The sequence below is a fragment of the Liolophura sinensis genome, chromosome 7 (assembly GCF_032854445.1).
Source record: "Liolophura sinensis isolate JHLJ2023 chromosome 7, CUHK_Ljap_v2, whole genome shotgun sequence".
In the NCBI taxonomy this organism is placed as follows: Eukaryota; Metazoa; Mollusca; class Polyplacophora; order Chitonida; family Chitonidae; genus Liolophura; species Liolophura sinensis.
This window is the reverse complement of record NC_088301.1, coordinates 51,452,025-51,473,712: the sequence shown is the minus strand read 5'-3', so window position 1 is coordinate 51,473,712 and position 21,688 is coordinate 51,452,025. Positions and strand designations below refer to the sequence as shown.

Below are 21,688 nucleotides of genomic sequence, written 5' to 3'. Positions count from 1 at the left end.
TTTAAAGGACAGTCGGCCTTGAAATGTTCTGCGCTATCACAGATGTGACAGGCACGGACCTGACCTCTGTACCACAAAGGAATTCTAAAATTCCCAACCGAAATTAATTGTGGAATCTGGGTCACACCACTCATGTAAATACGGCGCATACCATTCTCAAGTGACCTATCAAAAAGGTAATGTTCCCGGCTGACGTGATGGACCGTGCCATACCGGGACATCAAACCTCGAATAGTGTCATCGGGCACCTCGATCGGACATCGAGATCTAGCCAGGAGCCTTTGCTCCTTCACATCATATATTGGACAATCTACCCCGTTAAATGAGAAGCCGCTAGTCAACAGCTGTTCCTTCACAGTTTGCGTAGCCACTGTAACATTCCAGACATCTCTAGAGACATTGATTAATCCCTTTAGGACATTTAGGACATTCCCCGTATGTGGGGAAGTCTGGCAACAGCCAGCGGATGGTCGTGGGTTCCCCGGGCTTTGCCCGGTTTCCTCCCACCATAATGCTGGTCACCGTCGTATAATTGGTTTATTCTTGTGTACGGCGTTAAACATCAATTAAATAAATAAATAAATAAATAAATAAATAAATAAATAAAAATAGTATGCACCCTTCCCATGATGGAATATCCTAGAGGTATTCTGCATAAGATGACTGTTGTACACTTAAATACTGTCTGCATGACACGGATATTTCTCCTTGGGCGTAGAGCTCACAGCATTGAGACGCGACGTAAATGCTTTATTCCAACCGATGATATGAATAGGGAAAAAGATATACTTCTATCCATGCAGGACATGCAAAAGTGTTCAGGCCAGGTAAAAAGCCTTATTTACGATAGGCATTGTAAGAAAAAATTGCAACTGGAACAACTATATCCATGCATACAATGCATCTTGAATCAACATATCCGGAATGTGGTAATCCGATAACATAGTGTGGTGAACAATAATTACTGCAGTTTCAGAAGAATCTAATTTTTTTTGATTTTGGTACCTCTGTAAACATCATGTTCACGTGAGTAGCATCTGTTTTTTTTCTGTTATGAAATTGTTTATTACTTTAGCATGGAAGTTTGGTTTTACTTTTACGCTTATTTATTCATTCATGCGTCCGACAATTATTATTACTTTTCCCTATCCAAACTTTCTCCATCATTACATGATCTAAGTTCGTGCCCTTAACAGGGTTGTCAGTGGAATATGTTGCTTTTTTTTTCAAAGGTAACGTTGAAAGGATATATATGTATATATACAACCATATACACTGGCGTTGTATCTAATTAACCATGAGTTCAGTATACAAGTAAATTATATCTGCAAGTATGACAAATATGACATATGACAATTTTGGTTGAGCCAATTAGAGCAGCACCAGGAGTATAAACATATTTCTTTTGGGTTTCTTCCCTCTGATTATATAGGCCTATAGGTATTCTTTAAGGAATTAAAGTTATCGACCTATACTTAAATTAACTACTTAAATGTCAACGGTTTGTCTTTTTTCGTTGACGCACAGTAAATAGAAATAATACCATGAGTTAAACAAGTGTTTATATATACCAATGGTCGTCATTTATATACTCGTACAGCACAAATATATGCGATCCAATGAAATGGTGCTGGAATAATATTCAGGCCCCGGGATCAACGAAGTGGTCTTAGACTTCAAATTTTTAAATCACTTTAAAATTGTTGTTTTTTATAATACAAGGTTACAATTTTACCTGAAATCATGAATTCTGGGTAAGTTATTGTACAACCAATTTCAGCTAAACTAACGGGAAGGAACCTACCAAATTTAATGGTTGAAGTTTTAACTTGAGTCTACGATCGTTTCGTGATCCCAAGGCCAGGAACATTAGGTTTTCACGCACAGTTACCAGTGATTAAGACTTTTTCCTAGTTTCCACAAAACGTCAAAACAAACTGTGTAAAAAAATCCTTTACAAACATGCATTATCCCGGTCTTGGGAAGGGAATTTGCAGATTCCCTCGCTGCTTTCCGCCAATATACGGTGTGCAAGCCTGTATGTCTCAAAGAAGAAGGTTTGTCAGTAACTTGCCACGCCGGTGCATTTTCCCAGGGGCTTTGCACTCTATACGTTATGAATGCTTTCACTGCACTATTATATTCGCCATGCCTTTTGTTATTTGTTGATCGTTTTGCTTTGTTTTCTTGTAAAAGGGAAAACTTTTCATTCCAATAATCATGCACGTAATGTTTGCTTTTCAATTTTCTACTCACCGTTTCTTTGTCGATGCAGTCCTTCTATCAGGAGGGTTAGAGGATTAATATAATACATTTGAACAAATCTGGTTACATTTAAACCATATAGAACATATGCATTCGACATTCGGGGTCATGAATTGAGGCCTTTTGTATTTTAAAGTTTTTCAGATTTATCGCATTTATAGTCACCTTCATGTAAAGCGTATTTTGTACACTTCGGAATATAAAGTGAAAACGATTACCGGTATCCCTTTAAACAAATACCACCTGTTATCTTTTTATCTGGCCCTTTGTCCGCTGACAAAATCGTTCTGGTATTTACGTTTTGATTAAATACATGAGCAAAAGAATTAAACAACTTCAATGTCCCCATATATGTATATATAAATATTTGAAATATGTCTAAAAGTAGTCTTTTTTTCGACATGTTGTAGGCCTACGTATAATATGAAATTCTTTTCTGCATATCTGGAAATGTTTTGTGTTTATATAATGTAAAGCAAATTCCTATTTGTATGTATATGTACATAATATTTCTGTATTCAGAAAAGAATTTCATTTTATGTAGAAAAGAGTTGGACTTATGTTCAGTATACGTTTACTTGATATATTGCAAATAAACTATACACATATCCTATTGTTTTGTACATGTATGGCCTAATATATACGTGTGTCTGTAAGTCTCGGTTTATTGTAGTCGAAATAAGTGGTCAAAATCTTTTGTACATATATATGCAAAGTTTTATATATCAAGAGAGTAAATACCGAAACGACTTGCCACAATAAGCCTATACTGCCCCTCAGCTGGGCATTCTATAGCTTTTATTCCTTCCTGCAAATATCAACAAGATTGGTTATAGAGGGACAAAGTGTGCATGTTTTCGCAGTTGTTTCGTCGGTAAACAAAATGCGTTACTACAATGATATCACTGCTCACAATGAAACGAGGCCCATAGGTATCCTGTGCACTATATACATTGACATATATCTACGATGATCTCTTACATGGACTGACATTTACCGAGATTCACATATCACGAGGAGCCCTCCAAAACAGAAGATTGACATATGATAGACACCTGCTATCATGCAGTGGTAATGAAAATGTGCTATACTACTACCATAAACTATAAATGAACTTCTTTCCACTATAAAACATCTTCAAGTTATGAGGTATTTCAAACTTTACTTTCTAAACATAATTAATCTGTTAAATTCACAGAACACTATGTTTTCTGCCTGATGGGATAGATTATGTTATGGAACTGTTAAAACTATTATTACATACTTCTTACGTTATGTTGCAAACGAATATTTTTGTCGGTGTAACGGTGTGTATTGTGTTGCCAATAACACAGTATTACGTTGCAGTACTATATTCTACTCTCGCATCATTCAGAATACAACATTTTACGTTAATTTTAACAAATTAGTGTTTATATTAGAGCCATATGACAACGGAGAGTCATTAGGTGTGTGTACATATATTGTGTCTTCTTGTGGCGAGACAAGTGCATGCATGCCGTCTAAGTGCTGCTCCCACCCAATCAGGTATCATGCAGAAGGCGTCAAACATGACACTGCACCCAGTCACATTATGCTGACACCAGGCCAACCGGTCATGTTTCCTTGCTCTAATCTCTCAGTGCTGAGCGCCAGTTAAAGGCGGCAGCAGCAAGTATCATTTTTACAGCATACTGTATGATCCAACCTGGGTTTGATCCGACCTGCAGTTGATCCGACTTACGCTCTAACTATTAGGCCGCCGAAGCGGTCCCACTTATTTTGACGGAAAGGGTAAATACATTATGTTGAACGTTAATGAAACCCACCCTGAAGGCTCGATTTACCAAACACCAAGCCATCTCTTTTTGTCCTGTATTACCGTATATATAGCACTAAAATCTGAGGTCTAAACCCATGCTAGTAGACCAACAAGCATTCTCAATGTACATATGGCTTTTGCAATACATTCCCCCTACCGGATTGAGCCGTCGGAACAATACATACATGTTTGTCAAATCCACTACAGAAGAAAATAACAGAAATAACTAACCAAAAACAGCCAAAATTTCGCTGAAAATATTCAAAGCATCGCAACTTACACCAAATTAAAGATATTAACGTCCAATGCAGCCCGTGAAACTCGAATTTCATCCGTATGGTGGTGAAGCAATGTATTAAATTTCAATACAATACATCTATACATAATAATGGTGCATAGGCGTATCAAAATGCCATTAAATATATTACACATAATATACATTCAACATGTACCATTTCCATAAGAAACTGGATGCTTCTACAGATAATTATACATTAAAAGATAGGAAACTTTTGAACGCAAAATATATAGTAAAAAGGAATATTCTAAAGAAAAAAAATTGATTAACAAAATCCTAGTGAAGTAAAGGTAGTGGGAAAATGGTTAAACCCGAAGACCCGAAGACTAGAGCCCTTGTTTAGTACTTGTATATAAGGAAGTTGGCAAGCATGGTAACCGCGAAAATGGACTATTTAACCTTTCAGGTGCGACATATTGGTTACCTCTGTATCTATGTATGTACTCACTAAACACTAAAACACCATGAGTTGCTGGCCAGGCACAGTTATAGCTATATCTACATAGCAGACAGGAAAATTGGCTGTTACTCCAACCGCGGAAATGAACAGGCGCGACACACCTTTCATACTCATTACCCCACGTGCAAATTTCTACGAATTTTTTTTTTTTACCCAACGTTCATCAATAAAATTGTTTCAGTGTTGGTTAGAATCATGTTGTGCATATGCAAGGTGAAGAGAATGCATGTATATATTTTGTGTTCTCTAGCATCACTTTCTGCCTCGTAACCGTGACCCCAGTGACCCCAGTGACCTCGGCGTCCCAGATTTCTGTACAAAATCTGCTTAATTGTGGTGGCAGTGATGTAAAACCAACCTTCTACGGAGCCGTGCATGCGCTGTAAGAAGTATGAACATCGGTACCTTTGTATTATAACAGCAGATGCTAAACAAATGGTGTTTAAGTCATACCGCTTTGCAAGACTATAGTATATATAGGAAAATAGTAGGATAATTCGATTACCATGGCAACTGCGGATTTGGAGGGCGCCGCACATCCTCGTGTCTTCGTGCATCCGCCAATAATTAAAACGGAGCCTGCACGCTGACAAAATGGGTGTTTCAAAGGCTTTTCCAAGAACTTTTGTAAGAAAATAACGCAGTTGGCCAGTTCTTCAGAATGAACGAAAACGATCTCATTAGGTCGTGTGACCGTGTATGATCGTCATCATCGTAGCCTGCCATTTCTGTTGAAGACAGCCATTGTCGAACGACATATTTGAAACGCCACACAGATTTTCATTTGCCTGCCTCATCTTTATTACAAGACATCGGTGGCGACTGGTTACTTTCTGATCGGTTAGTGTAATATAATTGTGTTACATCTTTACACAATTAATGCTGATTGTTTTAACTGCTTCAGTAAGGTTGATAACATAATTTTAGAGCTAAATGTTCATCTCTGGTTGTCTGTAGTGTATCGCAATAATTTGCGAATCAAATACTGTGTGATCCTGTTTAAATTTGATGCGACCATTTCGTTTAAAGAGATACATTCTGTACTGAATTGTGTGAAATAATTCTGAGAAGAAAATTATTTCACACTGTGGACGTACATATACATATACTTGTACATATACATATGTAAATTGAAAATGTTTGATTTAATTCAGTTACTTCCCCTGAGCTATTATCTGCCTTACTTAATGCCTTATCGGAATACGCACGCATTTGCAGACCTATTTCTTTAGGCTGTTTCCTCGGGTCAAAAGGTACATATTTTCCTGTAATTTGGCCCTGAGTGGATCATTCCACAACATTTGTTATTGTTATGTTATTCTAATTATTATCCTGAGGCAATGACGCGATTGTCTTACTTTAAAAATGAAATAGGATTTTCCGTCACAAATGCCCCGAGTGGAGTGGGGATATCTTATATCGTATCTTTACTGTCTTCGTTGTATGGAAATTGCTCACATAATTAATGCAGAATCAGTCATTGTACAAGATGGACAGTAACATAACAAATGCGGTTTTGATTTGTTGAAATGGTGAAACATTTGCAGGCTAATTTCCTTCATCTTCCATAAGTTACAAATAAAACTGTATACTTTGATGTGCAGCATTTGCATTTTCATTGTATCGCTGTATTTGCGTTTTCAGATCACAACTCAAATGCGGCTTCTTAAAATAAGTACATTACTTCAATCAAAACTGAGTCCTGTATGAAGCTGTTGCATTCTTAGGTATTGTCTAAACCACATCCTTTATTTCTGTATGCCCTCTTTTAACATAACCATTTACTATCATAACCTATATTACTATTTGGCAACAAATCAGAATAAGGTGTTTTCAATAATAAAAAAATAAAATACTAACCCAGTATATTGTTAAATACTTACACGTTTTCTTGGAGTTGGTATACTTGCATGTACCCCTACGTATTTTTTGGTTATATGTATACATGTAGATGTATTGTTGAAGGTACATTTGTGAGGTTTAATTTTTGTCTGTTTTCTTGTTTTTGTTTTCATTTCATTGTCTGTTACGTTTGATCTGTTGCCAAAAAACAAAATGCTGTTATTGCCTACATGAGCGAACCTTAAGTACTGTGGTGAAAATTTGCTTCAATGAAGACATCCTGGACAATATTTGATATACCAGAAACATGGTGACTGAATTGCGTGTACGTAACATCCCTCAGCTTGTTGATTCACAGGAGTTGCAGTTTGACACCTGGTCTGGTGTTTTGCTTCCAACAATGTCTTTCTAAAATATTGTGACCGTTTCATCTTGCTGAGCAGATTAAAATCGTGTGTCACATGGGGAATGCTTTAGTTGGAAAGTCTGTTGTTTATGCGGAACCTCCGGTTTCCTCTACCCACAAACTGCCTGCAACAGAGAATTGCAGTGATTTAAACAGCCTTGCATTGCACTAAAGGGGAACAAATCTTGTATCTGTGGAACAGCATACATTTTTTATACTAATAACAGACCAGAGATAGAGGTCTGAAGTAACAGAGCATTTCCATAAGGTTCTTTGCAACAGGTTCATCAACAACCTTTATTGGTTTCTTGATGAACCATACGTTGACGGTTCTTCAAGGAATCTTCAAGAAAAGGTTCTTCAAAGAACCAAAAAAGGTTCCTTATATGATCCACTCTGAAGAACCTATAAAGGTTCTAAATAGCACCTTTTTTGCACTTGCGTTTTGCTTAATGGCAGGCATATAAAAAGCAAAAACAGGATTTCCCTTCTTTGATTATGCTATGTGTTTTATTTTCAACAAAATCATGTTACTCTCACATCAAACAAATTACTTGATTCTTTCATCAAAGTAGGTATTTACAACAAAGTTCTAAGAAACGGAAAATAACATAACTGTGTGGAAATGCTGAAAACGAGTCCTTCAAAGAAGCAGTTTTTCTATCGACACTTAAATCTGCTGAATATAACATTTTACCATATACCATAACCCAGTAAATATAGAGATTCTGGTTGTATATGCAAACAAAGCAAAACTTGGTCACCTTTTTTTTTTTTTTTTTTTTTTTTCCAAATTGACATAACTGATAAAATTCAAGCAAATCTGCAGCACTATATCTAAATCACAATTTTATTCTCTCACATGATATAAATTTGCCCTTCACGAGATGCCTTACACCAAATGCGCCCCCAAAAGTCTCGCAGGCACTACATCTTTTTTCCAGAGCGTATGCCCAAATGACTACAATTAGCCACAGTGATTATTTTCCTAAACCTAGATTAATTCTTGGAAGATGCTCATATGGAAAAGTAACAAATCCTTCCTGACCAGCCTTCAATCCTAAATGTTTTTATGTATTTATTTATTTGATTGCTGTTTTACGCCGTACTCAAGAATATTTCACTTATATGACGGCAGCCAACATTATGATGGGAGGAAACCAGGCAGAGCCCTGAGAAAACACACAACCATCCGCAGGTTGCTGGCAGACCTTCCCAGTTACAGCCGGACAGGAAACCAGCATGAGCTGGACTTCAAACTCACAGCAACCCCATTGGTAAGAGGCTCCTGGGGCTCCCCTAGGGGAGGCACCTAAATGTTTTTTAAAAAAACTTAGCAATTTCCATTTATGCAGTCAGCAGGGTTAATAGGAGCAAATAAAGAAATACATTTTTAAAATATCAAACAAAATCAAATGATTAGGTACAGATTAATGTCTTAAACAAAATGCAAAAATGATTTCAAAACATCTCTTTTTCAGAGTACTCAAGTTGGGAATGTTTGAACAATATTTACAATGTTTGCGTGAAACTTGGGAGGATTATTTTGTTATACACATAAATTCGTAGCATAAGGAATGTTTGAAACTAAAATATTAATTTCACTTACATGACACACATAAAAAGATATCCTTTCATGAAATAAAGGTAGAAAAGAATGACCTTTTTTTCTTTATCTTTGCCCTCACATGTGGTATTTTCGAAGTCGGCTGTTATGGAACAATGTCAGACAATGAGCAACAAATTCATATTTGCTAACTAAATGCACATGTGAGCAGTTGTCACACATGAGCTACACTATATTATGTAGCTTAGATAGGGAACAAGTTCTACAAATCATAAACAAAGACAGGTCTACCTCTTAAAGCAAGCTGAATACATTCTGGGAGCTTAGAAATATCAATTTGTCTACCTCCACGCCAGTGGATATCTGCAGGTATCAATTAACAGTGGACAGGTGCAGATTTTCCAAATTACATCAGCACAAGATTCAGTTCATTTGACGTCCCACCAACTTGGTGTTGTCAAAATGAAATGAATCACGTGTTGTCAGACTCCTTCATCACACATTTAACACAAAACAGTCTGAACTGCCGCACACAAATTTAAAATAGACAAACAAAGAATAAGGAACACTTACCAAACAAGTTTTGGCACAAACATCTGTATAAGACATCAAAAATGCTTGTCACTACAGACATACTGATTAACCTCAATCAACAATGCAAAATCACATCCATACATGTTTATCTCAACTTATACCTTTAATACAAAAATGTTTTTTTCTTGTGAGTTTAAACTACTTCTCTGTCGTGCACTACCTGTCTTCAGTGCTGCCTGATTCTCAAAAATGCCTTTCCTGTCAAACAAAGTTTATATACCATTGTTATGTATTAGCAATACAAAACATTGCTTAAGAACAGTCAAAGAAATCTTTTTCTGGAAATACTCCTAGATTAACCAAAATACAGAAGCAAATCAACTTCTTCCTTAGGTATATTTTTTATCTTTGTAACACACTGAAATCTGAATTGTTTGTATATATGTATTTTACAAAAGGCTTATCATTTTGAGAATCTTTGTTGCCCCTTACAACATCTTTGGTTATTACTTTTATATTATACACATTTAAAGCAAAAGGATGATTCACTTTACTAATTAAATGAATTTATTTATTTGATGGCTTTTTTTTTCACTTGTATCTCTATAAACCAGAGCCCTCAGAGTAAACAACCACCCTTCATGTACATGACAATCCTCCTGAACTACAGCTACAGCTTTTGCAGCAGAAGTTGGATTTGAACTGCAAACTTAGCGCAACTTGCCTAAGATGTAACCCTCTGAGCCAGCGAAAGGACGAATACTGGCTTTTATTTATTTATTCATTTGATTGGTGTTTTACAGCGTACTCAAGAATATATCACTTATGCTGTGATGGCCAGCATTATGGTGGGAAGAAACCGGACAGAGCCCGGGAGAAACTCACGACCATCCACAGGTTCCTGCCAAACCTTCCCACATACGGCCTGAGAGGAAGCCAGCATGAGCTGGACTTGAACTCACAGGGACCGAAGTAGTGAGAGACTCCTGGGTCATCACGCTGTGCTAACAAACTGAGCCACGGAGACTCCATACTGGCTTTTAAATGGTAAACCAAAAGCATAAAGATGAAATGGCAGGAAGCATATTTTTTTAATTAGAGGCCTTTTCCAAGCATGTAGCATAGAGCCAACACCTTATAGTTATTTAAATGATATGAACAATGGTTTTCATTGCAAAAAAAAAATGGACGAAGGCTGTGAAACCATGTATAAACTGGCATAGCCAACTTTAAACTAGATTAACCTGTTATGTAACTGTAAGGGTAAAATGAGTTTCAGACATGTCTCTATGACAGTGATGTAAATGTATGGGTATAAATACTTCAAGAAACAGGCCACTTACCACAAAGTATAATTCACTCTGTGCCGAAATATTAACATGCATGAAATAATCTAGAGGGAAATATCCGAAAGAAAATGTATATCTCTCCATTAACTGGAATCATGAGGAGACGATAGTTCTTTCGTCAGATCATGCACATATAGGTTGTACATGTAGTTTTATACAGTGACATTAAACTGAATAACACCAATGTTACACTTTATGCACAATGGTTTGACTAAACGTCATAGGGAATAGTCCATCCACATGGCAAAATACGAGCGAACGAAGTAATGACATAAGTACATGTTATGTACGATATGCCGAGTATGTTTCTCCACATGTAGGAGTGGGTGTGGAATCAATAAGACTGAATGTTTCTGAACTAATATATGGGAATGACTGCATTTAACACAGTTAAAACCCTGTTAGTGGTACCCATTGCCTAGGCAGAAAGCATCATCAAAGCACATTAGAGTCAAGATGGATTTCCTCAAAGGAGGTTTCGGCACCCAAATCCATGTCACCACTTTTAGCAGGTCCATCTGAAAGCGAGCTGTCATGCACCTGGGCATTCTCAGAACTTATACCAGAATCATTTAAGCTTGTTGATGCATCACTATATTTCTGGGCGTCAGGGAAATGGTTGTTTTCCATATGCTGCGGTAACTCACATGGCAAAGGTGACACAACTGGGGCTTCCATGGGCTCACCACCTGCAGGTTTACCAAGACCACTGGCATCAGGTGACACTGACCCTTCCATTGGCTCACTCAGGCTGGAAATATCGGTGCAGGTTGCATCACTAGACAATGTTTCATCGTTAGAAGTATTTTTGGTTTCAGGAACATAGAATTCTTCCTGGCGCGACAAAGGTGCCATGAACTGAATTGTTTCACCATCATAAATTTCAATGAAGGGGTGAGCACAAAGCTTGTTATCCTACAAAAACACAAACATGTAAAATTCAAACATCATGTATATGATTTGAACACTGGTTTGAGAACTGAAGATTATGTTGTAAACAAACTCAAGCAAGAAAAGCTCAGGGCCTTAATTAGAGCACAGTGCTCTTTACATTGTACTTTTGCTCCAATCATTAGCAGCTTGAAACCAACATTCATTACCCTGATGAAAATTAATTTTATGTGACTGTAACATGTAATTAAGTCCGTATGAAGAAATCTTAATCCAGAAGATATAAAAGACATCATCATAGTGTCAAAGATTTACCGTTATATAGGCGCAAAGTTTCGGATAAACTCTGGCCACAGCAATGAATATTGACAGTGTGCACTTATGGGGAAAGGATGACTTCACAGCATTTGTCACTGATGGGAAATTCCTGAAACTATATCCCTCTTTGATCAACTTGGACTTTAAAGCTTCATCAGCATCTGATTTTCCTTCAGCTAGAATTGATCCGACGATATATCTTGGACTAACCTAAAATTCAAAACAGTAAAATGTATTTAGTTTGTTGCTCTCATGTCAAAAATGCTTTCCATGAAACAAAAGAAATATATTACACAATATTTTATTCACTATCTGGATAATGTGACAATGTTAGAGGGGTATTCTAGTAAAGAATAGCGATCCAGCTGAAAGCCCAATATACATGTAGTAAGAGCCGAGTGGGAAAATCTGGAGAGACTTCAATGTCTCAGTCACATGATATGGAAAGTTTCCCCATGTTTGCTGAACTTTACCAGTCTCCAACCATTGAAAAACATTTTTTTTTTACAACCCGTAACCCATAGCAGCAGCTGACCGTAAATTCATAAGTTCGTGTCATTTAAGTTGAATTACGGCACTAAACATGGCACACGTGGGTGTCCTTCCCTGTTGTTTGAAACTGGAAGCGTTTGTTGAATGATTAATTTCATCCTGAACACACTCACTTCTTTAGGATCGTCGTAATATATCCCAATTGTTCTATGGTCGGGTGCCAAAGCAAGGGTTTCAGTGAACAGCTGACCACAGTCTTTGTAAGGTCCTCGTGCGAATTTGTAGGCCACCAGCACGTCTTCAATGGGAGGTTTTCCCGCGCCAATAACAATCGAGTGAAAGAGTCCTGAATACACGACCAGCAGAAGTACAGTCAGAGCCAAACATACCATCAAAAGTAGAATTCCTACATATACGAGATGAACAGGTTCCATGATAATGCTCTAAGGTACCAGTAAGATAGTACCACCTAAATAGTATCTAGAATGAAACGCGGATGAATGATCTGCTGTCACACAACCTGTTTCTCAAACACAGCTGGGCTTTCTACCTCCACACACAGAAGAACTCCACACCAGTACCTTTATATACTAAGTTCAACACTGCTGACCATCTACTGTTACACTTCAACCTCTCTGCATGTTTGCAAGGTGATTAGTCAAGCACATTCTGAAGGAATTACTCTTTGTTGACGGATAAAAGTGTACTTTATGTGAAGCCCCGAAACAGGCCAATTCAACCAATGTAGTTTTGTCTCCAAAATCAAATTAAAAATATGTATAAATTGCACTGAAAGTTGTTCTTTCATATGCAAAAAGGTTGAGGAATTAGAGTACTACACATAACGTTCGGCCCACTACAAAAGTAAGTAGGCACATGTAGGCCAATATACATAGCCATACACCGTTAGATTGGTGGTAGGGTTGGTGGGGGCATTTCAGTTTAACTTGACAGTGTTCGAAAATGTACACAAACAACGCATTTTAAAAAATTATGAAACGTAAACCCAATCCTTAACAAACTAGTGACTTGTGATGTTTACTTACCTAGCTGCTATAGGGCTATCTTAAACGTAATTTTTTTTTCCATGCTTAAAAAGTTTTTATGTTCTGCATCAGTGCCGTTCATCTCCGTTCTTGTGCGCCTATTTGTATTTACATGCTTTTTAGCTCGTGTAGCTCGAGTAGGCCTAGCCTATGTCCTCTCTCGCAGAGGGAGGGATGGTTTCAATTTTGACATTGTAAATTGTAGTTCATTGGACGGCAAAATACAAAGTATGGGTCCTACAAATGGCGTGTACATATCTCGCTTTGTAGCTTTTGTAGATCCTACGTGTTGTGTAGCGATTTCAACCAACGTATCAAATTTGTCACTGCAGAGACTGGAGTGTCGGAGTTGTTCCATCGATTCCGTTGCAATCAAAGGGCAACTGAGATACATATTTTGTTATCGACAACTGATATTCTAGCATGGTACACGATTTGAATACTGATTTCACTCATGCAGTCACCTAGAACAAATACCTTGGGCCTTTCCAACATCACTGAAAATTGTTGACTGCTTATCTTTGCATGATTCCGTCCTATTTTCGTACTTTATGTACCGGTACTTTCTTCGTTCTTTGTGTTATACGTCGTTTTGTGAATTGACCTTGCGATTATTGACCTGAAATGTCCTTAATCATTGGTGGTTGGTATACGAATGCCTATCTCAACGCATAGATTCTAATGACATTACCAGGTTGCCATCTTAAAATTTGTCCCTGAATCAATTAGATAGACCCTATCTCGATCTCTCAATTTATCGTTCTTGTTTTTGTGAAATAATTGTGTTCTAACTGCGTAAAAACAATGATCAAAGAATTAAATGCGCATTCTATCAGAGGTTTGGGCTTCATTAGCAGTATGCAGTCAATTTGCATATTTAGGCCTGTATATGTGTGCGACCGCCTTCACGACAAAGAATGAACAAGTTTGTTATTTTCTTAAAGATGCGAAACATTTTGACAATATGGACTTCTTCTGTCCGTAAAATGAAAAAGGGGCCAGGTATAGACCTAGCAAATAGGTCTAGCAAAACGCGTTGACAAACTATCCACTTAACTATATTGGCATTTTTTGTTCCGTTTTTATAGACGAAAACACTAACACTGCGTGAAAAAATATTTATGACTTGATAACTCAGTGGCATTGGGTATGAATGTGGTAGAATTCATGTACACCCATTTAGGACCAAACAGAAGATTCCGGGATATATAGTCGATCTCTGAACCCTTGGCTTGTCGTGCAGCATGAATACGCAACAAATAGTCTATCCATCATTAGCCCAGATGAAATATGAAAACTTACCTGTGGCAATGAAACATTTCCCGGTCAAATAAAAAACATCAATTTTAACATTTTGATATTGTTCCAACAATGAAAGAAACTTTCTAACCACGAACCTTTTATTATGGCATGCAGCCTTCTTCACCACCATTATCACCTGTATTACTGTAATCAAGCGATGTTTTTATTTATTCCCTAGATAGGTAGGATAAGAAAACAAGAATCATGGCTCCATATATTCCCGAGTTGACGATATTTTTTGCTTGATGCCATGAAGTTTCTCGGATGTTTTTTCTGCAGCATATAAACACTTACTTTTCGTTACAGGTAGGCCTTAATTGTACGCATCGACTTGGTGGCGTACCAAATTATAACATTATTACATAAACATATTCTGGTGAGCCTTTTCTAGCGTATCAAACTAAAACGGAAACAGTTTAAATTTGATAATATTTATTTCATCTAACGTATGATGAAAGATATGCCTCCAAAAAATGAGTTCTGTTTTATATTTCCTAAGCTCTCTATTTTATGCATATTTTCCGTCAACGCAGCAGGCTACTTAATTACGGGACTGACCACTTTAACTAATAGTAGCTTAATGCCATTTTTATGCCACAAAAAGAAAGCTGATAAGCTTTTTTGTAGCTTTATATTTTAGGCCACATCATCTACTACGTATTAAGAAATAAAAACCATAGGTTTCATGTGTTTATCTTATACGACAACGGTCAGCTAGATTTCATGTGTCTTTCACTGCCGATGTGCTGTAAAGGTAAACGATCATAAAGGGGTATCAGCAGAGATCGACATTTTATTTAAAAAATAAATTCAGCTTGGTGACAAATATTGCACAAAAGCAATAACAGGATGGTGGATGGCCTGCAAGCTATGGCTACATTGTTACATTCTCCGGGCACTTTATTTCTTTTGTTCAACGTTTGCTACGTTTGTATAAATGTTCAAGAGGCCTAAAGTATCATAACTTGAACTGCAGACACTAAAATCTTATCACAGGGAAGTTATTTTTTTCAACAACTGTAACTTGAGGTGTGCACTGTGTACTTCTTAACTGCAACACGCAACACATAAGCTAAAAAAATAAAACAAAATCTCTAGTAACTGCTAGTCCTGGTCCTTTATAACACAACAAAGAGGAATTACAGAGATGCAAAACCTATATGATCCTACATTTAACATGGGCCAAGAGATAAAGATAAAAGACTCATTTACCCTAAGCTGGAAGCAATAAATATTTGAAATCCATAGGATTTTTCTGACAGCCAACAGTTTTACAATCATACCAATAACTTTGGCTGTCAAATCAACAACTGCATCCAGAAGTTACAGACAATGTTTTCTCAAAATAAAACATTCACCAGATGAGATTCAATTCAGCACTCCAATATCACCGTCAGACACACCCATTTAATAACACCTGTACACAAACACACTGCTTTGTACGGATCAACAGTGGAAGTACATACATTTGTGGATAAATGCAGGTACTCACTAACAACGAAGGAATCTACTAATGGCAATGATGACATCAGTGCATGTCATGTTTACTACACCAAATCAGTCCTTTTCATATCTGTCTCTAACAGCAAACATTTTTTTCCAAAATACATGCAGAAATGTGTTTGCACATGTAAATAAAAGGTAAATTTAACTAAAGTTCTTTTAGAATACTGCAACAAAATAATACTTCAACATAAGAAATGACTTTATATGCATATAAAGCATATAAGCACCAAAAATAAAAGCAAAAAGAACGATGATTTATGTTACATGTAAACAAAGTACCAAAACTCAGAGAAGTGACGTGTAGAGTCTGAGATCTGAGTTTAGATCTGAGATCTGTTTCATTCTTTCCAGCTTAACTATCAGAAATACATGTTAATGTGGAAGCTAAGCTGTGAACATGGCAGAGCTAAGTCAAGTTATATCTTAAGGTTAAAATAGACCAATAATACACAGGGCACAGCAATCACTCTCTCTAACCACATCACACCCAGGTGTTTCACAAATAAACCCACTTTAAATAAATTAATGAAAGTACAAACACACACTATCAATGAACACTTCTGTTTCAAAACCAAACAAAAACACAAAACAAACATTCATGGAAAATATTCCATAATCTAAGTTAGAATGCTGTCAAAAATACAGAAGTCATTTGGAGGCAATACAGGATTTTCCTGGCATATTTAAAGATGAACATGTGAGAGAAACAAGACAAGGATGCATCTTGTGCAAGTAGCAGTGCATTACACTTTCTTGTAGAAAACAGAAATTAATAAGTCCACTGAATCTGACTTAAAGGGCCAAGCCACAGAAATGGAAGGTGTCGTGTGGTCTTACTGGAGAAGACATAGAAACATTTTTCCTGTGGATGATGACTGAAATACCATGCTCCTGATCTTTCCAGTTACAGAGGTGTAATTTGCACTTAAAATAACTGGCATGGATGTAGACTATTTATTGTTATTATTCCAAGGAGGTAAAACTAGAATACTTTCTTTGGCAACATCTAGATTCAGTATACATGTGACTTAAGTTTGTGACCAAAATGATATACATAAATTACTACCAAGCGAGTCCACTTCAGTTATCATTACCACTGTATTAGTGGGCAATGCTACTTCATCAGGCCACTGTATATACGTGCAGCCTGATAGCGAATGTCCTCACAAGGGTGTTTGCTTAACACGAACACTTTGTTGCGCAGTTGTCCAGAGGTGTTCAGTCCATACAACGCGATGTACATTGTCTCTGGGGAGGCAGCTTTATCCCCTGCAGGGAGCTGTCCAGCAGATAGTTTCTGCTCTTTTACAGTGTGCATTATATTGGCAAGCAGAGTTGTCCACCGTAACACTGCAGACTCACTTGTGCCTGGCTCCAACAGGGATAACAAACAATCTGGGGCCTGCAAATATTAAACACAGAAGTTACTATAGCATGATGAAAAACAGCAGCCAAGGTCATTTTCAGACAATTCTGATATAGTCACTACATTCCAAAAAAGCAGGTTAGACGTAATAGCAGACAAATTTATCACACAATCTGAACTTCAAGCTAACTGTAATTTCAAAACTTTAAATTCTATCCATGTTAAAACAGTACACACTAAGTCAGAGTAATAGATGTAATCTTGCTAATTAGTGTCAACACCAGGGCGGCCTGCTCTTCAAAGCCACTACGAAAAACCAAAACGAAAATACTTAAAGCATAAAGGATGCTTAAACTTGGATGAAATTGAATCAGTGGTCAAAATTGTATAGATTAGGTGCAAATATTTAAGACTCTGCTATTGATATACTTCTATGTTACAGCCTGAATGACTTTTGTAGAATGACATGGGCTTTCAGTTGCTTTGAAGAGTTAATACAGGTGTACTCTACCTTTGCTGCAAGTAAGTGAGGGATCATGTCCTTATTGCAAGAAATATTGACCAAAACTTTAAGGGCTTGCAGCTGAACATTTTGTACATTGCTATCCACAAGACCATACAACTGCTGGATAACACGGGTATATAAAGGATGATGGTCAGTGGTAACAGACAGGTTTGTCAAGGCCTGCAGGGAGGACATCTGGACACTGTCATTAGATTCTGTGAGGACAAGATCCACCAACGGAGGTACGCAAGCCTACAAACAACATAGTACCATATTAAAGCATCACAGATTATACAGATGTAGTAGCCTTAGTCTGTAATCATAAATATTAAATGAAACATTAATTATTAATGAACATATATAGTTTAAATAAAATATTACATAAATACAAAATACAGATACAGTAAAGATTTTCTTACAATATGCAGTGCACTGACATACATGTCACTTTTTTAATTTATATCATTCTTTTTTCCCTTAATTCAGGCCTAATTGTCATATTATTGTTCCATTTATTAAATCTGCCAAAGCTTTTAATATCAAATCACAGCCCATAAAAAGTTACCTTATACCTGCATTTCTGCATTATTGGAGGTATTGACAGCCAGGTTGGTCACTGCGTTGATGAGAGAAGTAAGTAAAGCTGGGAGTGGTAGGACACCGACATGTACAGCTGTGCAATGAGTTTTCAGCAGGGAGATCAGTCTTGGGATACAGCCAGCATCCCTCAAAAAGTCCTAAAAAGACAAGACATGAGAGTGACACACTCAATTCCATCAGTAGATTTATTAGTATGTGCCAAACTCAGGAATTGTAACTTGTTACCTTCAGTTGGTTGCTTTAGATTTCATTAGAAATCAGATATCTGTTCAACTCAGTCCTAGTTTAAACTGAAGTATTTTCCTTGGTCCATATGATTCTACATGTAGATGCCTAACATGCAATCCTTGTATGAAACCTCACGATTTCTATCTCACATGCAAAAGATAAAATCATTATCTCCATCGCATTAACTTCCACTTGCAATCTGATACGTGCAATCTGATAATGAAACTTGCCATTTCCAGCAGATTACCAGGAAACAAGAAATTTGATCTCAATAGATGCAATTATAATAGGAACCTATAGTTCATCTCCATATGGGCCTACATATCAAATCCTTTTCTGAGACAATTTAACCTCTATTGCAATCCTGTCACTGAAACTATTTCCTTTCCTATTTGCCATGAAAAGCAGAAATTCTTATTGGAAAAATTCTAGTCCAAATAGCACCCTGGCCCCCGAGACCACAAAGCCATCTTAAATTTCTGTCAAAATTTTAATCCTTAAATTTGGTATGTCCCTTTCTGATGTTTTAGCTGAAATTTTTTGTACAATAACATACACAGAAGTTTAGTTGTCAAGCAATATTTTGACCTGGTTACATCAGAAATAACAATTTTAAAGTGATTTAAATTTTGATCTAAATCTCAGATTGCTTCGTGATCCCCGGGCCAGGACTTCAATATTAACCTGCATACCAAATATAAAGTGGACAGAAATCATGACAATATCCTTTCCGCATGACATGTTGATGGAAAAAATGCAGGAATCTAGGTACAACAACGATAACTTATAATCCTACGGCTTTTATCTTTTACACGTGTGACAGTGAATACATGAGCCAGGGGTAAATCCAGCTGCCATGCCCCATGGAATCAAGACATGACATTTCTAATAGTTAGGTCATTATTAAACACTAATCTGGGTCTGAATTCAATTACAAAGCCCTAATGTTTACTTAGTTGATGTAGCATGCCTATCCAGTTACGTACAGTTTAGTACATGTACAATTTACTAACTTACTACAACCTTGCATGTTTTATAAAGCAGTAAAACTTTTAAAATTTTCTCCTGACTGTAGATACAGTTTCATCATGTAATCATAAAATCACTTTCCTTTTCTTTTCTTCACTATAGCAGTAACCATGAGTTGAATTGTCACATTAATTAACAAGTACTATCACCTGGTTCTTTGTAAAGGCAGCCACTTTTGCAATAACTGCAAGTAGTTTCTCTTGTAGTTCCAAGTCTTTGGTAGAAAGCATCTTCACAAGTGTTTGGGCATGTCTAAACTCTAAAGCCTCTGGATTCGCAGAGGCAATATTTAGAGCTTCACTTATATCGTCTTCACTAAGATCAGGATAAGGTTCAGACTCCACCGTCACTTGAAATTCATCAGTGGTCTGCAACCCAACCTCCTCTGCTCCGTCATTATCACTTCCGGATGACTTTAGACGCTGTAAGCTTACAGATTTCTGAAGCTCAAGCTGATCAAGAGGCACAGAGTCCACAATGTCCAAATCAGGTTTACAATTTGATGGGGCTGTAGCTACGTCCAAAAGCACAAAAGAAGCATCACCTGCAGCATCCACAGGAACTGAACCCATCACACCTGCCACCGCACCATCATCTTCTTCCTCAACACAAAGGGCCAGGCCTTCTCCTGCTCTCATGGATGGCTCATCTGTTTCTCCGTACCTGGGTTGCTCTCCACCAAGAGCCCCAGCTATCAAGTCATGAGGAAGCTGCACAGAGCTCACCTGAGTAGATCCACCTGGCTTAGATGCTGTCTGTTTTCCGGACTCGGCCCATTCAACATTTCCGTCTTGACTAACTTCAACGGTTTCAAAACTAGTATCAGATTTACTCGCCTCACTTGTGCTCCCATCAGAGTTCTGTCCATTCCCTTGACCTCTGGAGTTCTCTTTCTGAACCTGAGACCCATTATCACTATCACTTAAATGACGACGTATACTTGAAACATTGATCGCTTCAAAGCTGGAAGACTGTTCTGGCTGAATTTTTTCAAATGACGCTGACTCACTCACACTAGTTAATCTATCAGACGAGTTTACAGGAGAGACCTCTCTCCGTCTCCCTGGACTAACAACTGCCCTGGGAGCAGGTTTGTCACTGCCTAAAGGAGCAGAGTTATTCCTATCAGATCTTGTAGGTGAAAACTGGATTTCTGCAAATGACACAAGAGTTTGTTCTGCTGGCTCATCATCTGCTCTGTACACCTGCTTTATCAGATGTTCACTTCTGTCTGAGCTTGATAATACTGGCACTTGTGATTTTTCTGTGGCACCTTTTTCAGATATTCTTCCACTACCTGTTGCAGTAACTGACTTAGTTTCTCCATTTTTGACTCCTGCTGCTTCAGTATCTGACTTTCCTGCAACCAGTGACTTCACAGCTGTCTCTTCACATATAATTTCAGGTTTTCCATCTTTGCTGTAAGTGTAGGTATTTTCTGAAGATTTGTCTTCTTTGACCGAGCTTTCCCCAGAATGTCCTAACAAAAAAAAGAGAGAAAATATATGTGTAGAAGCCTGTTAAATATTATTTAGGTACATTTATATATCAGTGGACAACATCACTATGTTGAGGACCGCCTCCTAAAAGCATGAGGCTAATAACAAACTGAAGCATGACTTTCACTTTGACCATGGTTAGGTCAATGACATTTCAATGTTAAATCAAGCGTCTGTTCCATTAGAAAGGTAAACTGAGCTGAAAAAACTAAAGATATTCCTAAATTACCTTTCGTTTTCTTTTTCGACTTCGATTTAAATTTTGTAACTGCCAGTGCTGCCAAAACCACGCCAACTGTGGCTACAACCGCAACAGCCGCAGCACGTGCCGGTTCAACAGGCGCCATGTTTATCGTCTGCAGCTATCACGACATGACGCAGTAG

The 21,688-nt window shown here is 37.4% G+C and overlaps 2 protein-coding genes across 3 annotated transcripts; both read right to left on the bottom strand.

Moving 5' to 3' along the window:
- Window positions 1-7,844: 7,844 nt before the first annotated feature.
- LOC135470385 (testis-expressed protein 264 homolog) lies at window positions 7,845-12,743 on the bottom strand. Of its 2 annotated transcripts, XM_064749295.1 has the most exons (4): window positions 12,397-12,743; window positions 11,729-11,941; window positions 11,170-11,437; window positions 7,845-9,431 (listed from the first exon to the last, which is right to left on the bottom strand). In XM_064749295.1, coding segments are annotated over exons 1-4 (744 nt in total). In that variant the 5' UTR covers window positions 12,658-12,743; the 3' UTR covers window positions 7,845-9,429. The 2 variants fall into 2 exon arrangements, with proteins under 2 accessions (XP_064605365.1, XP_064605364.1); XM_064749294.1 differs by lacking the exon at window positions 7,845-9,431 and having other exon boundaries at window positions 10,884-11,437.
- A 2,393-nt stretch (window positions 12,744-15,136) lies between these two features.
- On the bottom strand, window positions 15,137-21,651 carry LOC135469597 (uncharacterized). The gene is made up of 5 exons (XM_064748089.1): window positions 21,534-21,651; window positions 19,955-21,285; window positions 18,521-18,685; window positions 17,955-18,200; window positions 15,137-17,479 (listed from the first exon to the last, which is right to left on the bottom strand). Exons 1-5 carry the CDS (start codon window positions 21,649-21,651, stop codon window positions 17,192-17,194), a joined length of 2,148 nt encoding a protein of 715 aa, XP_064604159.1. The 3' UTR covers window positions 15,137-17,191.
- Between the last annotated feature and the right edge of the window lie 37 nt (window positions 21,652-21,688).